The 16,580-nt window shown below is 42.0% G+C and overlaps 3 protein-coding genes and 1 long non-coding RNA gene across 9 annotated transcripts in view; 2 read left to right on the top strand and 2 right to left on the bottom strand.

Moving 5' to 3' along the window:
• On the bottom strand, positions 1 to 6,571 carry LOC125489317 (arylsulfatase B-like). 2 transcript variants are annotated; one of them, XM_048624853.1, is made up of 12 exons: positions 6,294 to 6,571; positions 4,550 to 4,709; positions 4,010 to 4,169; positions 3,722 to 3,816; positions 3,560 to 3,627; positions 2,726 to 2,879; positions 2,279 to 2,436; positions 2,048 to 2,193; positions 1,672 to 1,817; positions 1,260 to 1,410; positions 933 to 1,049; positions 1 to 221 (listed from the first exon to the last, which is right to left on the bottom strand). In XM_048624853.1, the coding sequence occupies exons 1-12, from the start codon at positions 6,390 to 6,392 to the stop codon at positions 65 to 67; spliced, it is 1,611 nt and encodes a 536-aa protein (XP_048480810.1). In that variant the 5' UTR covers positions 6,393 to 6,571; the 3' UTR covers positions 1 to 64. The 2 variants fall into 2 exon arrangements, with proteins under 2 accessions (XP_048480810.1, XP_048480811.1); XM_048624854.1 differs by lacking the exons at positions 4,550 to 4,709; positions 6,294 to 6,571 and adding an exon at positions 4,292 to 4,529.
• On the top strand, positions 4,534 to 13,214 carry LOC125489319. The gene is made up of 3 exons (XR_007266889.1): positions 4,534 to 4,658; positions 12,384 to 13,028; positions 13,158 to 13,214. It is a non-coding gene; the product is annotated as an uncharacterized LOC125489319 (long non-coding RNA).
• On the bottom strand, positions 8,606 to 14,989 carry LOC105385674 (arylsulfatase I). 3 transcript variants are annotated; one of them, XM_048624850.1, is made up of 12 exons: positions 14,869 to 14,989; positions 13,049 to 13,208; positions 11,993 to 12,152; positions 11,799 to 11,893; positions 11,623 to 11,690; positions 11,394 to 11,547; positions 10,934 to 11,091; positions 10,702 to 10,847; positions 10,260 to 10,405; positions 9,846 to 9,996; positions 9,472 to 9,588; positions 8,606 to 8,917 (listed from the first exon to the last, which is right to left on the bottom strand). In XM_048624850.1, the coding sequence occupies exons 1-12, from the start codon at positions 14,869 to 14,871 to the stop codon at positions 8,761 to 8,763; spliced, it is 1,515 nt and encodes a 504-aa protein (XP_048480807.1). In that variant the 5' UTR covers positions 14,872 to 14,989; the 3' UTR covers positions 8,606 to 8,760. The 3 variants fall into 3 exon arrangements, with proteins under 3 accessions (XP_048480807.1, XP_048480806.1, XP_048480808.1); XM_048624849.1 differs by lacking the exon at positions 14,869 to 14,989 and adding an exon at positions 13,635 to 13,905; XM_048624851.1 differs by lacking the exons at positions 13,049 to 13,208; positions 14,869 to 14,989 and adding an exon at positions 12,275 to 12,400.
• LOC105385657 (calnexin) overlaps positions 14,235 to 16,580 on the top strand; it is an 18,491-nt gene continuing 16,145 nt past the window's right edge. For all 3 annotated transcript variants that reach the window (XM_048624845.1, XM_048624847.1, XM_048624846.1), the window contains exons 1-4: positions 14,235 to 14,397; positions 14,654 to 14,761; positions 15,398 to 15,565; positions 16,111 to 16,260. In XM_048624845.1, coding sequence (XP_048480802.1) covers positions 14,654 to 14,761; positions 15,398 to 15,565; positions 16,111 to 16,260 — 426 coding nt within the window. In that variant the 5' untranslated portion in view covers positions 14,235 to 14,397. The remainder of the gene's footprint in view (positions 14,398 to 14,653; positions 14,762 to 15,397; positions 15,566 to 16,110; positions 16,261 to 16,580) is intronic.

A 16,580-nucleotide genomic window follows, 5' to 3' on the forward strand; every position in this document is an offset into this window, starting at 1 on the left:
TGACGAACTTAGCATTCAAGGAGTTTATTTATATCTTATCTCAATATTTTTATCACAGTTGTAATTAGACACTAATAGGAAGATAATCGCCGAAGTTGGTGAAAACTCTTCCCCAATGCTTCGGGTCTCCGGAGCTGTCGTAGGGAAAGTTCCCCGGAGGGACGGCCGTGCGGTTGAACTCTTGTAGCCTGGACAGAAGCATCTGTAGTACTTCTGGATATCTGAGAATGAAACACATTAATTATAAATTAACAGTACATAATAATTTATTTAATCAAACTGTAAATATCTATGTCACAATACAATTATAAATAGATGTTAACTTATAATATTTTCGTACTTACATATTTCCAATACAAACGTACTTTCAAATGTAGGAGAAGTCCTTATATTGATGTCCTATCAAAGAACAACGCGGACTCGGGTTCATACTCAATGTGTCCAATAGTGCGCTGTTATCAGATCTACTGTCTTGTACTTTTCTATTAATAACGCCTATCCTATTCTATTCTCTGTGGGGGTGTAAGTACCTGCACCTGGCTCTCTCGAGTGGAACCTTTGTGCATATCCCCAAGGTCTAAACTGCCTTCCTAAGCTTGGACCATTTCCCACCACGCTGGTCCACTGCGGGTTGGTGGGTTCACATATCTAGATGTGCTAGATCTAGATATGCAGGTTTCCTCACGATGTTTTCCTTCACCGTAAGAGTGATGGTATACATTGTACTTAAGTTAAAAGAACTCATTGGTACATGTCAGCGCCGGGATTCAAACCCGCATCTCTTGATTGAGAAGCGGGCGCTCACCCGACTGAGCTACCACCGCTCTTATTAATAACGCATAAAATATTTAGTTAATCTGTTATAGCGCTCCTTGGTCAGAACGGCATTATGGACTACGGGCTGATAAGTTAATGTAGGTAAGTGTACTTACTCTTCAGCCAAGTTCCTCATCTCGCATGGATCCTCCTGTATGTTGAAGAGGCACGGCGCCTGCAGCGGCAGACACGGCACCTCTGTTACATTCTTACACGATACAGTCGCTTGCTCTCTGAAATTTTGTCGGCCATATACGAGTACTTAGTTAATTATTATATTCTTAAGTACATAGGAATACCTTAGACTTTTATGTGGATTGTAGGTGGACATTTACATATAGCACCCTGACTCTAGTAAGTTTAAGTGTATCTAGCTTGAGAACATCATGGTATGGTGAAGTAGCGTTCTCAACGTCAAGTCTCGAATGGTTTAAAATAGTCACCTCAATGCTAATACAGTTTCTTTATCAGGCATGTATCCTCCTTTCTGCAACACCACACCAGCGGTGCTCTTGTATACAGCGTCCACGTCGTACGAGCCCTCGCGCCCATCCGGCCCATACCACCCGTCCCACGTGCCGTTGTGGTTCGTGCCTGGAGATTGTGTTCATATGAAAATCAGAAAACTATTGTGGTGTACCACAGGGCAGTGTCTTAGAACCCCTTCTATTCCTAATTATAAAAACTGAATGATCTTCACATCGCCGATATTCTTCACCGTCAGAAGCAATTTAGGGGCCAATTTGACATTCTAATTATCTGGTATGAACCTTACTTTAAGTTTGGAGCAATCACTCATGATGATTAAGTAGGTGTGTTTTTTGTATGCACTCTGTCTTCTCTTATATACCGTACCTTTGACAAGTTTCCACTGGTCAACGGTGATGGCGGCGCTGCCCCAGATGTCATCGATGTTGTGCAGCAGCGCGCGGCGCGGCGGCATCGACCTCGCTCCCGCCAGCGCGCCCCACACGTCCACGCCGTCTATGGCTCCCAGGTTGCTACAAGGATACTCATTTAGGTTAGACATAACTTCACAGTTCAGTTCATTTGTAAAAGAAGACTTTAGACAAACAATAAAGATTAGTTACCAGTTATGGTTGAGTATTTAGGATAGATGGTCGGTTTTACAAATGGTGTACATGTGACATTATGGGTGGCAAGAAGCCAAGGCCAGTATGGGGCCACCCCTAGATCATCAAGCCTAAGTAGTTATTATTGATATCCAGACCTTACGTCCCCGCCAGCAGCGCGGTAAATCGTCGGCAGCCAGTCGCACATCTGCACTGCGTCGGTGACGAGCGAGCCGCGCGGGAGAGAGGCGCCCCACACCAGCCCCGCGCCGCGCACGCCGCCCTCCCATAGCGTGTTCTTCACCTGGACAACAGAATAAACATTTCAAAAGGTCTTCCAAATGCATGGATCGAAGTGGATGGCACAGGTAAATTATAAACAGTATTACCCCTCTTAGCGGCCAGTTGGAGCCAACATTGTCATTGAAGCCAGCTGCCGCGCCACCGTTGTCGGTTGTGATGATGATAAGCGTGTTTTCCAACATGCCCGCGGCTGACAGGGCTGCTGTCACCGCGCCCACTGACGTGTCCAGCTTGGATAGAACCGCTGGAAAATCAAATGGAAAATTTGAGAGTAACTTTTATGTCAGGGGATGATCGTGCCTGCTTAGTTCTATAGGTATATCAATCATCATAAGATCATGGAAAACGAGACTGACTTAAAGATTGTTATATTGTTAAGAGATGTGAGCTCTCGTGCATCTTCTATTTCAACATCTAGCCGTGGGCCTCTCCCATTGGTAAACTCGTATCCACGGTACTGTTCTATGGGCCTCTCCCAAAAGGGAATCTCCCTAACACGCTAACGTTTAAAAACAAAAGAAGGCCACCAGTACCAGCAAACTTCTGCCGCTGCAGGTCCTCAATGCCCCGGAAGGTCTCCACCAGGCGGTGCGGGGCGCGGATGGGGTCCGGCGGGTTGCCGCTGTGCACCGCCGAGTGAGCTATCGTCAGGAACAGCGGGGTCGACTGATTGTGGGCGCGGATTATCTGCGAAGCGTTTTGTGTTGCATTTAGGGGTGAAAGTAATTAATTTGGTGGTAATTAAGTTGGTGCCGTTTCATAATGGCTACCCGCCACTGCTTATAAGTAGGTAGGCGGTACCATGATCGGCTGGCATTGTGTACCGGCTAATACTACCTATTACAATTGTGCACTTTTATTTACTTTTAGTTTATGTTTTGTATTTTATTTATTCTACCTTTTCTAATATTTAATATTTATTACTTAATACACTTAATACAGATTGTACATATTACTTTTTATCTATATACCTACCTACCTTACACAAACACTATCTCACCCACTATTTATTTATTTCTTTCCACACTTATAACCTATGTAATTATTAATATCTCATCACATAACACAACCCATCATAATTAATATATATATATATATAATACCAACTTCGCGTTCGTGACTGAGGTCAACTCAAGGGCCAGCTGAAAACCAGCGCTGTGGCCTCACTGTCCATATGCTGAGCTGGTGCCGTTTTGACACTCTGGACATGGCATCCTTTATTTGTTTGTTTTGTTTGTTTGTTCTGTATTAAGTATTCTCGTTATTTTGTTATTGTTTCTTTTTCTGTCTTATTATTCTGTCCCAGTGTATCAAATAAATGTATCTTTCTTTCTTTCTAATTTAAAGTGCACTCAAGGTGTAATTACCTTAACACTTTCTTCTGTAAAAATATCGGTGACGTATTGACCATACAAATCGTCAGCTATGTCGAATCCTGAAACATTAAGATAATTATATTATTGTACCTACTTTCAAAGAAGAAGTTCTACACTTACAACATATAGCGCTAGGTAAAAAAATGGGCTTACCACGTCTAAAATCTGTTCCCCAAGTTCCATTCTCCATGGAAACGTGATCAAAGTGGTCGATTCGGCCTGTCCAAAAGCCAAGGTGAGAATCGAACCTGGAAATCGAACACTGGTGTTTATCAATGCTCTCTGTCTGTACCTATTGTGCCAACATGGATAGATGATTTCATTTGTTACGGTGGGATAGGTAGGTTAGGCAATAAAATAATTTTTTTTTTTTCTTATTTTTTTTTTCTTTTTTTTTATTTATTTTACTAATTAATTGATTAGTTTACTAATTATGATTACCCGCGGTTCAAAGGAAGGTATTCCTTCTTGAAGAAGCCCAGATTCCACTTTCCCAGGAGGTGCGTACTGTAACCCAGCTCCTTCAAATGCTGAGGCAGCAGCTTCTCAGACAAGGGCAGTCCGCGCGGCTCCATGTCGAATAGCACGGAATGCTGCATGCCTGGGTACAAGAGAAAACGAATTTGAAAGTGATTTTTGAACTTATTGGTCCAGGATTCGCTGTACGCCAGTGCGTCCAGGTTAATCCAGGTTTTCAGGTAGTTAGTATGTGAGTCAGGTAACCTGTGTGTATGGGGTGCTTGCCGGTGAAGAGCGCGGCGCGGGAGGGCGTGCAGATGGGGTTGACGTAGTAGTTGTGCAGGACGCGGCCGCTGTACGCCAGCGCGTCCAGGTTGTATGTGAGTCAGGTACCTGTGTGTATGGGGTGCTTGCCGGTGAAGAGCGCGGCGCGGGAGGGCGTGCAGATGGGGTTGACGTAGTAGTTGTGCAGGACGCGGCCGCTGTACGCCAGCGCGTCCAGGTTGTATGTGAGTCAGGTACCTGTGTGTATGGGGTGCTTGCCGGTGAAGAGCGCGGCGCGGGAGGGCGTGCAGATGGGGTTGACGTAGTAGTTGTGCAGGACGCGGCCGCTGTACGCCAGCGCGTCCAGGTTGGGGGTGCCCATCTGGTTCAGCCCATGGAAACCCACGTCATTCCAACCCTGGAAACGATAATTTGCTGGTAAGTACTTTAAATGAATCTGCACAGAGTAGGTAATATTTCATCTGTGTTTCGTAACTCCGAATCTTCTCCGAATCAATATTCTAAGCTCCGATTGCATATTGTCTCGAGTTCGTCTCGAGTGACGTAGATTTATAATATTTGGAGATTTTTGATTTTGAGGCTCTGGTTTGTTTTTTTAAAGATCCGCTCTTTTTGTACAGCGTTACATCACGCGTTACATTACGCTAATTTTATTTTTAAAATACCTAATGCATAATTACACGTTAAAACCGGGTTTCTGTGGTAAGTACTTTATTATGGTTTCCTGTCTGTTTGATAACAGTGATAGAAATAATTTTCGAAAAGAAAGAAAATAAATATTGAAACTATGACCTTGAGGAGCGTCTCGAAGAACAAAGTATATTTAGTTATGTTTTTGTTAATAAAATCGGAATCTTTCGCTTTTTTATTTTTTTATCTATGAAATATTTACTAGGAGGACTATATAATTATATCTCGAAATGGTTTTGGAATCAGCATCATTTAATTTTACTTAACATACTGAATTCCGGGCTGGGATAGGTATTTGTTTCACAGTAATTAGGCAAGTACCTAACTACCTACTTATCTAAATGTTAAATTATTTTATCTACTTGGAGGATCACCCTAGGACATATAATTACGATGGAGAAGTGTTGGTAACTCAGCAATCCACCTATGCCCACCGGCGGGGTTCCGCTCATCTGGCATAATCTTTATTGACCAAAACTCATTTCGCATAACTCGTATGGTCTAAACTTTTTTGGCCGAACCATCACTTTGCCAAGACTTATGTGGCATAAGGCTCGTTTCGTCTAAAACTCTTTAGGCACAATCTTTAAACACCTAAGTTTCGTTTGATCAAATTTATGTTCGTCTATACCTATGTATAATCTTGTTTCTCCTAATGTTATCTTAATAAATAATATATTAAGTATGTAGTAAATGTACAAATTGTGGTATTTTTCTCCTACATCACGAAAATCACGATATTGTATGATCAAAAAATCGAAAGTTAACGACCAATATAATTATTACAAACCCCATGAGATCGAAACCTAAAAATAGGTGCGACGACGAGCAAAGCGAGGAGGAGCGTGTTAGGTGCACATGTTCATCAAAACCAAAGCGGAGCGTTTTCCAAACAGCGGAAACAATACAAGGCACCAGTTTGCGCTATGTAGGGAGACGCTCCGTCAAAGTTAAAGCCAAAAGAATATTATTACTTTGTATAAACCTATGCCATAGCATTATTAGGCTATTCAAGATTTGGCCATACCATTATTAGGCTAAACAATGTTATGCGAAATAACTTTTTACTAAACGAGATTTATGCCATACGATTTTCGGCGTAACGAGACTTTGACCAAACGTTACTATGCAATACGAGATTAGGCAAAAAAATCTTATGCCAAAAAAGGTAGAACCCCACCGGCGGCGTGATAAGGTCAAATAACTTTGTTAAATTTTGTGATTATACTGTTTACCGGGTTCCCCGTTGGTAGGTAGATTTTAACTCAATAATCATAATAATAAAATTTACCAAATCATCAGCAATAATCAACACGATATGCGGTCTCCTCGCACTATCACTTCTAGCCGACGCGAGCATCGTAAAGAAACACAACAATTTGTACACCATCTCGACGACCTACGAGCTTCAGCCATGAATTATACTGGTTTTAGTGGCCTGTCTCAGCGGCAGACGGCAGAGCATTGATAGTGCTTGATTATCATTCATATATGTAACGAGGTATTGGTAGGTACCTACGCACCTATACAGGGTGTTGCAAAAAGGGTCACTAAGCCGAAACCTACATGTGCAGCATGCTATATCTAAGCCCGAAACTGAAATCAGAATTTCAAAATTAGCGAAAAAAAAGTCATTCTCCATAGTAAAAAGTCACGTGACCAACAAAATTTTGAACATAAAAATTTTGAAAATGATTTTTTTTTCGCGTATTTTGAAATTCTGATTTCAGTTAGGTAGGACGGTGGGGACCCGCCAATCTCCGATATGTATTGTCCTACATGACTACATCAAAAATGTAAGCTGAGAAACTTGAAAACATAATATTTTAACATCTAAAACATAAAACTTACATTTTAAAACTTTAAAGAACTTAAAATTTGTAACTACTTGCCTACTTAACTTAAAAATGAAATAGTATTTAAAAAAAAAAACAAAAAACTTAAGAATTTTAGTAATTAACAAATAGTAGTAATACAAATAATAATATTGGTGATGTTTTTCCTATGAGTGTGTCAGTGACCCTCACACTAGGCTAGGCCTGTATCGTGAGTAGTCTGATAAGGAGTTTAATTCTAAAGTATTTAGCAATGTCTGACAGGTGGCTTACTAATTAAAGAATAATTAATATGGGTATAGATATATAATATAAACAAGTTTTAACGTTTCTAGGGTGGCTCCATTTCTTAAAGAACGCATGATATTTATGAGCTTCATTACTCGTCCCGTTAGTGATTGTAGATGATTATGGGAGTTTAATTTGTCGTCGATTATTACGCCGAGATACTTGATGGAGGAAGCCCTTTCAATTGAAACACATGAGAATAAGTTATCTGAGAGATTACACGAATGGATTTTTACTTCTAGGTCAGAATCTGGTTAGGAAGCGGCTGTTTTGTGAAAGCAGAGGTATTTAGTTTTTTCTGAACTTAGAGTTAATAAATTCCTAGATAGGCATTTTTATATAATATATGTGATAGACCGTTAGTAGTCTGGAGGTGGACAGATTGCCAGGAATTATCGTGAAAGATGAGGGCTGTATCATCTGCATAGCAGATAACTTCTGCATTTGATGAGGAAGGAAAGGCCGATGAAATATCATTTATGTAAATAATAAAGAGCGTGGGTTATGAAAATGCTTCCTTGTGGAACTCCATATTCTATAGGTATGGGGTCACTGTAAGTGTCTCCTATCTTAACCAGTTGTCACCAGTCAGTGAGGTAACTTAAAAACCAGTCTAGTCAGTATGCGCCTTATGCCAAGGTTTTCGAGTTTTCTCATCAGAATTTTGATTGATACCGTATCGAAAGCCTTGGCCAGATCTAAAAAGGCACCGATACAGCATCTGCCTTTGTCTAAGTTTGTAGACACTGAACTGATTAGAAGTGATACTGCAGTATCCTCAGTTGATCGGCCATGGCCAAAACCGAATCGGGTGGAAGAAATTTTATTGTTCGATTCCAAACATTTTACCAATCTGCTATTGTCAATTTTTTCTAGAAGCTTACAAAAAAACTGGAAGGAGAGCTATTGGGCGATAGTTAATTCCTTAATGCCAGCTTTATGAATTGGTGTGATGGAGGCTCATTTCCAGGTATCCGGAAATATACCACAGTAGGAGATACTTACATTAAATATGTGTACGATAGGTTGTATGATGTAAGGTGCGATAAGTTTAACAAGTGAGTTATTAATGCTGTCAATTCCTGGTGCAACATTTTTTTTGAGTTGACGAATATAACTCAGCACTTCAACCTCATCCGTAGGTTGCATGAAGAATGATTGTGATGAACTGGGTGATGATGATGCTAAAGTAGCAAGGTTTTCTTCCGTTTAATTTGTGCGATCTAAGATAGAGTTTGCTAGTTTTGAACCTAATGTAGTAAAATATTCGTTACATTTATTAGTAGATTCACGAAGGACTATAACTATACATACCTAATATTTTCAGTAGTCATGTAACTATACCCAATTTTTATTTGCTGCTAGGGTACTTATGATTGATTTAACGTAAGTACCTAATGAATTTATGATGCCTAATGAGTGATCTATTTATAATTATATCTATTTACTTTATATCAATATAAGTATTAATAAAATGTAATTTTACAGTAAATTCCTACCGGAGGTGATATACCATTTATTGCAATCTTGAAACCATTGAAACATATACCTATAGGCCTACCGGCCAGTCTGACGAACTTAGCATTCAAGGAGTTTATTTAATATCTTATCTCAATATTTTTATCACAGTTGTAATTAGACACTAATAGGAAGATAATCGCCGAAGTTAGTGAAAACTCTTCCCCAATGCTTCGGGTCTCCGGAGCTGTCGTAGGGAAAGTTTCCCGGAGGGACGGCCGTGCGATTGAACTCTTGCAGCCGAGAGAGAAGCATATGTTGTACTTCTGGGTATCTGCAGAGGAAACACAATATAAATACACTCACAACTCTCACGACACAAGCAATGAAAACGTTCCAGTGACATATGGAACGGCAATGGATTGTGGAACTTTTTCATTGCTCGCGAGATTACTTAGAAGTACTTACTCAGTACTCTATACTTAGAAGACTGCAAATGATTTCATACTTTTAAAGGACCTAAAATACTTGCATGTCCATGTTTAATAAAATTATTTACTTAAGCGTTTTTGTATTGTAGCAGTCACTAGGAGAGCACCGGATGACTACAGGATGATGTACCTACTTAAGTAATTTAATGTTACACTGCCGGGCAATGAAAAGGTTGCATTCACAAAATGTCGCCAAACAACCTAATTTTTTTAAACATTTAATAAAAAAAAATTAACAAAATATTACCGTTTTTAGTTGGTAACTAATATCCTGATGCTTTGTTAAACGTACTTCAATGTTGCAGAAGGCTTCATTAAGCAAGCCTTTTCCGTTTAGGAGCAATTCGGTGCTTTTCTGAGTGGAACATTTATTGCCCGTGAGTGTATAAACACTCACTCTTCAGCCAAGTTTCTCATCTCGCAGGGGTCCTCCTGCACGTTGAAGAGGCACGGCGCCTGCAGTGGCTCACACGGCACTGCTGTCACATTCTTACACGATACTGTCGCTTGCTCTCTGAAATTTTGTCGGTCATAGGCTTAAATTGAAATAGTACATAGGAATACCTTAGACTTTTATGTGGATTGCAGGTGGACATTTATATATAGCTCCCTGACTCTGGGCGTTGGGGTCTTACACTATAGTATGACTACTTTTTTGGGGTATGTAGGTAGTAGAAAGTATATTATAACTAAGTGGATATTATATCTTGATAAGATCATGGTATGGTGAAGTAGCGTTCTTCAACTCCCGAATGGTTATAAAACACTCACCTCAACGCTAGTATGGTTTCCTTATCAGGCATGTACCCTCCTTTCTGCAACACCACACCAGCGGGGCTCTTGTATACAGCGTCTACGTCGTACGAGCCCTCGCGCCCATCCGGCCCGTACCACCCGTCCCACGTGCCGTTGTGGTTCGTGCCTGGAGATTGTGTTCATATGAAAATAAGAAAACTATTGTGGTGTACCACAGGGCAGTGTCTTAGAACCCCTTCTATTCCTAATTATAAAAACTGAACGATCTTCACATCGCCGATATTCTTCACCATCAGAAGCAATTTAGGGGCCAATTTGATATTCTAATTATCTGGTATGAACCTTAGTTTAAGTTTGGAGCAATTACTGATGATGATTAAGTAGGTGTGTTTTTTTTATGTGCACTCTGTCTTCTCTTATATATCGTACCTTTGACAAGTTTCCACTGGTCAACGGTGATGGCGGCGCTGCCCCAGATGTCATCAATGTTGTGCAGCAGCGCGCGGCGCGGCGGCATCGACCCGGCGCCCGCCAGCGCGCCCCACACGTCCACGCCGTCTATGGCACCCAGGGTGCTGCGACGATATAATAAAATTGTTTTCTGTTAATGCAAGCCTCACTAGTAAATAAGGCCTATGTTGGACAAAACTTCACAGTGTACTTCAGAAGACTTTCACAAATAAAGAAGAAGGGTAAGTATAGAGTATTTTGGATAGATAGGCGGTTTTACAATAATGGTTTAAGCAAGGACTTAAGTCCTTGGGTTTAAGTGAATGTATTTGTTTCATGAGGTCACAGATGTCACACGTATTATCGCCTAGAGCCTGCCTGGAGCCACCCCTAGACTATCAAGTCTACTAAATATAATCACCTTACGTCCCCGCCAGCGGCACGGTAGATGGTCGGCAGCCAGTCGCACATCTGCACTGCGCCAGTGACGAGCGAGCCGCGCGGGAGAGAGGCGCCCCACACCAGCCCCGCACCGCGCACGCCGCCCTCCCATAGCGTGTTTTTCACCTGAACAAACAGAATAAACGTTTGTAAAGGTCCTACAAATGCATGGATCTAAGTAGATGGGGAAATTGTGAACAGCATTATATTACTCCTCTTAGCGGCCAGTTGGAGCCAACATTGTCGTTGAAGCCAGCTGCCGCGCCTCCGTTGTCGGTGGTGAAGATGAGGAGCGTGTTCTCCAGCATGCCCGCGGCTGACAGGGCTGCTGTCACCGCGCCCACTGACGAGTCCAGCTTGGATAGCACCGCTGGAAAATCAAGTGGAAAATTTGAGAGTAACTTTTATGTTTGTTAGGGGACGATCCGTGCTTGCTTAGTTCTATCAATCATCATAAGATCATGGAACACGAGGCTGACTTAAAATGTAGATTTAAGGAAAGGCTTGGAAATGTGAGCGCTCGTGTATCTTTTATTTCATCATCAGTTAATCATCCAACCGTAGGCCTCTCCCATTGGAAAACTCGTATCCACGTTCGGTTCTATGAGCCTTTCCCAAAAAGGCGTCTAAATACGCTTACGCTTCCGTCTAAAAACAAAAGGTAACCAGTACCAGCAAACTTCTGCCGCTGCAGGTCCTCAATGCCCCGGAAGGTCTCCACCAGGCGGTGCGGGGCGCGGATGGGGTCCGGCGGGTTGCCGCTGTGCACCGCCGAGTGAGCTATCGTCAGGAACAGCGGGGTCGACTGGTTGTGAGCGCGGATTATCTGTGAATAGTATTGTGGTGAAATAAGGGTGAATAAAGGTAAGATCTAAAGTGCACTCAAGGTGTAGTTAGGTACCTTAACACTTTCTTCTGTGAAAATATCGGTGACGTATTGGCCATACAAATCGTGAGCTATGTCGAATCCTGAAACATTAAATCGGTATTAACTAGGCAGTATTAGGTAGGTATATTTTGTACTTTCAGAGAAGAAGTTCCACAGCATGTAGCGCTAGGTAAAATAAATAGGCGTACCTCGTCTAAAATCAGTTCCCCAAGTTCCTTTTTCCATGGAAACGTGATCAAAGTGGTCGATTCGGCCCGTCCAAAAGCCGAGGTGAGATTCGAACCTGGAAATCGAACACCGTTGAAATTTTATCGATGCTCTCTGGAACGCCTACGTGGGATAGGTCGGTTAGTTACCTACATAACTTTATAGTTTATTATACCCTCGGTTCAAAGGTAGATATTCCTTCTTGAAGAAGCCCAGATGCCACTTCCCGACGAGGTGCGTACTGTAACCCAGCTCCTTCAGGTGCTGAGGCAGCAGTTTCTCAGACAGGGGCAGTCCGCGCGGCTCCATGTCGAATAGCACGGAATGCTGCATGCCTGGGTACAAGAGAAAACGAATTTGAAAGTGATTTTTGAACTTATTGGTCCAGGATGCGCTGTACGCCAGTGCGTCCAGGTTAATCCAGGTTTTCAGGTTGTTAGTATGTGAGTCAGGTAACCTGTGTGTATGGGGTGCTTGCCGGTGAAGAGCGCGGCGCGGGAGGGCGTGCAGATGGGGTTGACGTAGTAGTTGTGCAGGACGCGGCCGCTGTACGCCAGCGCGTCCAGGTTGTATGTGAGTCAGGTACCTGTGTGTATGGGGTGCTTGCCGGTGAAGAGCGCGGCGCGGGAGGGCGTGCAGATGGGGTTGACGTAGTAGTTGTGCAGGACGCGGCCGCTGTACGCCAGCGCGTCCAGGTTGTATGTGAGTCAGGTACCTGTGTGTATGGGGTGCTTGCCGGTGAAGAGCGCGGCGCGGGAGGGCGTGCAGATGGGGTTGACGTAGTAGTTGTGCAGGACGCGGCCGCTGTACGCCAGCGCGTCCAGGTTGTATGTGAGTCAGGTACCTGTGTGTATGGGGTGCTTGCCGGTGAAGAGCGCGGCGCGGGAGGGCGTGCAGATGGGGTTGACGTAGTAGTTGTGCAGGACGCGGCCGCTGTACGCCAGCGCGTCCAGGTTGTATGTGAGTCAGGTACCTGTGTGTATGGGGTGCTTGTCGGTGAAGAGCGCGGCGCGGGAGGGCGTGCAGATGGGGTTGACGTAGTAGTTGTGCAGGACGCGGCCGCTGTACGCCAGCGCGTCCAGGTTGTATGTGAGTCAGGTACCTGTGTGTATGGGGTGCTTGCCGGTGAAGAGCGCGGCGCGGGAGGGCGTGCAGATGGGGTTGACGTAGTAGTTGTGCAGGACGCGGCCGCTGTACGCCAGCGCGTCCAGGTTGTATGTGAGTCAGGTACCTGTGTGTATGGGGTGCTTGCCGGTGAAGAGCGCGGCGCGGGAGGGCGTGCAGATGGGGTTGACGTAGTAGTTGTGCAGGACGCGGCCGCTGTACGCCAGCGCGTCCAGGTTGGGGGTGCCCACCTGGTTCAGCCCGTGGAAACCCACGTCATTCCAACCCTGGAAACAACGACTCACTGTTACTGGCAAGCACTGTGAATGAATCAGTGTTTTTTTTAACTCTGAATGCGTAATGTCTCGATCTCGAGTACAGTCGTCTGACCCCGGATTCGATTCAGGGCTGGGATAGGTATTTTTTTCACAGTAGGTACTTAACCTGAATACCTATTATACTAATTACTCTTAGAGGATGGTACTCAATAGGAATTATAATTAGGCCGGAGGAGTGTGGGTCACCAATCCATCTACATATCTATGCCTACCCCGATGAGGTCAATAACTATAATTAATTTTGAGATTTAACCGACAGTTTTTAAGTAGGTATTCTTTCTGAAGTCGTAGGTGCGTACCTTCGATTTTATTTAGGGAAACCGTTGAATCCGGTAAATTTAGGGTCATTTATCATAATAAAACAATAAAACTTACCAAATCATCAGCAATAATCAATACGATATGCGGTCTTCGAGCACTATCACTTCTAGCCGACGTGATGATCGTAAACAAACACAACAATTTGTACACCATGTCGACGACCTACGAGCTTCAACTCTGAATGATACTGGTTTTAGTGGCCTGTCTGACCGGCGGCAGACGGCAGAGCGTTGATAGTGCTTGATTATCATTTATACATGTAGGTATACCTACCTACCTATAGAACTGAGATAAATAGACTAAGCTCTATAGGTAGGTAGGTAAATAGTGATATAGGAACAGGAACTATCTTTATTTAGCTAGTTACTTTCGTAAGTTACTCTGAGGAAGCAAGTAGGTTATGCCAGCAAGATAATAATGGTGTATTAATTTAGCGTGTACTGTGCAACGGGCGAGGGAAATTAAGTGCCTACTCTAACGAGAAGTCCAGGGTATAAGGGTGACCCGGCCGAAAGGAAGGAAAGTCATCCTGAACAAATAGAAAAGATAAACCTCAGAACAACGACCGTAGTATCCCGTACAAATTTTATTGAATGAATCGCTAAAATAAAATTTCAGAACGCTACCGATATGGCCGACAACTGTTTGTTTTTGATTGGCTAAATTTTTTCATAAAATTTGAGGAGTCTGTCAGTCAAGTCAACTCGACGATTTCTGCAATTTTTTGTCTTCTGTCTTGTGTGTGTGTTATCTTGCCGGTGCTGATGTGTATTAGCTGCTAATTAATGTTGTTTTAGTAATAAATAACTTCAACAAGGTAAAAATCTTTACAGCTCTTTTTTTTACTTATTCTGCCTTTGGTCTTCCTCCTGTCCCTATTCCACAATTGCATATTGAGGATATCCGGTGGTAGTGTTTGGGCCCGGGTTATTGAGCTATGCACGCTTGTTTTTAATTGAATTAACATAAGTTCTCATCGTGGAGTTTTTCTACCACTATAAACCACTAACTTCGCTCGGCCGTCGGCATTTTGACAATCAGTTCCTAATTTTTGCTTGATACATTTGTTTCAGATGACCCTACTAAGTAGTAAGCGGTTTTTATTGAGTGCTCTGCTCCTGAGCCTCGGAGCCAGCCTGGCGCTGGCTGAGGAACAAGATGCGGATGAGGCAACAGTTGAGGTTAGATTTCCTATTAGACTTTTTGCTAACCTTTTTGTAGATTTAAATCGGTCTTACTTCTGCTGATAGTTTACGAATGTGCAGCCTTGTTAAAATACCTCACTCACCATAAGAACCACCAAATATGTGTAGATAGATTATATGCTGTTTCATGAATGTGATAAAAATCTCAATATTGGATAATAAGAAGACCCACTAACCAAAGATTTTGGTCTGATAATTATAATATTCAAGTTTAAATAGGTTTATTGATCTAGTTCTTCTATCTGACCCCAATTCAAAATTTACTGAATTTCTGTATCTTAAGCAGACATTTCTTATCTGAATAAACACACAGTTTGATAAAGTTATTCCAGATGTACTTAAAAGTCTGTTTGAAACACTAATCTTGGTTAAAATAGGTCCCAACCATCAATTACTTTATCAAGCATAATCTTGTTAGCATAATTCCAGAATAACTATAGTACCACACTGCAATTTATGCTTTATCCTATCATAATAATTCTGAATTAAACCTGTTCAGTTTGTTTGCCAAACCTAATACAAATTAACATTGCTACTGATTGCAAGTAGGAATACTATGTTGTATTGAACTACTTATCTATTTTTCATCTTTATCATTTATTTTCTACTCAGACTGTAGAGGAAGCAGAGACCTACCACAGTCCCCAAGTGGACAAAGACAAGGCATTCTTCATGGAACACTTTGATGACCAGGAAGCCTTTGAAAAGAAATGGGTCAAGTCTGAAGCCAAGAAGAAGGGTGTCGCTGAAGAAATAGCCAAGTATGATGGCCTATGGCAGGTGAGATCACTATGGCTTTTTAAACCCCCAACGGATAAAGCAGGGTGTTATATTATTTTAATGATTTGGTGATAGCATAGCTCCCAAACAGTTGTGTTTTTTTTAGGGAGAATGGTAATGTTACCCCAAGTGTTGTTATTCTTAGCCATGTTTAATTATAACAAAGAAAATAATCACATACATTGGGATGAACATAAAATTAAGGTGAGATGGCGGTTCAACAGACATCTGCCTATTATAGGTGTGATGTTTATGCCATTGCATAACACATCAGATGCGTAACATTCATGCTAATTTATTTTACTGTACAATACAGAGATATCTTGATATTATTATAATGTTAGTATTGTAATGCAAAAAGGGGCAAGACCTCATCCTGTCTGGAAAACTACAAAACAATTTTTGTTCACACAATTCATACTGTAAATAGTTGCACGTTATTTGAATCAAAGCTGTCTAGTTTGAACTTTTCAACCTATTTTAATCACAAAACATTTGCATCAATCTTAACGCATAGTTTTCTTCAAATACACAATCTCCCACAGATAACCACCCCTATCAAGAAGGCGTTCAACGCAGACCTCGGTCTAGTGCTGGCTACAGAGGCCAAGCATGCAGCTGTATCGGCCCTGCTTGACCGCCCCTTTGTGTTTGGAGACAAGCCACTGGTAGTGCAGTATGAAGTCACTATGCAGGTGAGTTCATCATCATCTAATGAAGGCGTGAATTTCATCAATAATTTAATGATTATAATATTTATTCTTAATCAAAGTCAGAAATAAACCTACTCCTCATTTAAAAAAGGTCTGTATATTCTAGAAAGAAAAATGGGGGAAAGATATTCCAGAGTCATATTTAAAAAAATAGAATATAAAATTATGGACAATAGTGTCTATACTGTAAAGAAATTTGGTTAGCATAACCAGGCATTTTATCAAGATTATTATCAGTGAAATTTCCCCTCCCGGACATAATATGACTGACACAACAATCTGTTCACATTTGTTGGTCTGCA

Source organism: Plutella xylostella, chromosome 13 (genome assembly GCF_932276165.1).
Source record: "Plutella xylostella chromosome 13, ilPluXylo3.1, whole genome shotgun sequence".
Classification (NCBI taxonomy): domain Eukaryota; kingdom Metazoa; phylum Arthropoda; class Insecta; order Lepidoptera; family Plutellidae; genus Plutella; species Plutella xylostella.

Excerpts from the sequence above, each read along its gene's own strand:
- LOC125489317 (XM_048624853.1), bottom strand. The coding sequence starts at position 6,392 with ATGGTGTACAAATTGTTGTGTTTCTTTACGATGCTCGCGTCGGCTAGA. Across the intron at positions 1,411-1,671 it reads CCAGTGGAAACTTGTCAAAG|GCACGAACCACAACGGCACG; the intron begins GTACGGTATATA and ends CACAATCTCCAG. Across the intron at positions 222-932 it reads ATGAGGAACTTGGCTGAAGA|ATATCCAGAAGTACTACAGA; the intron begins GTAAGTACACTT and ends TTTCATTCTCAG.
- LOC105385674 (XM_048624849.1), bottom strand. The coding sequence starts at position 13,733 with ATGGTGTACAAATTGTTGTGTTTGTTTACGATCATCACGTCGGCTAGA. Across the intron at positions 13,209-13,634 it reads TGATTATTGCTGATGATTTG|GGTTGGAATGACGTGGGTTT; the intron begins GTAAGTTTTATT and ends CGTTGTTTCCAG. Across the intron at positions 11,894-11,992 it reads TATCTACCTTTGAACCGAGG|GTTCGAATCTCACCTCGGCT; the intron begins GTATAATAAACT and ends TTCGATTTCCAG.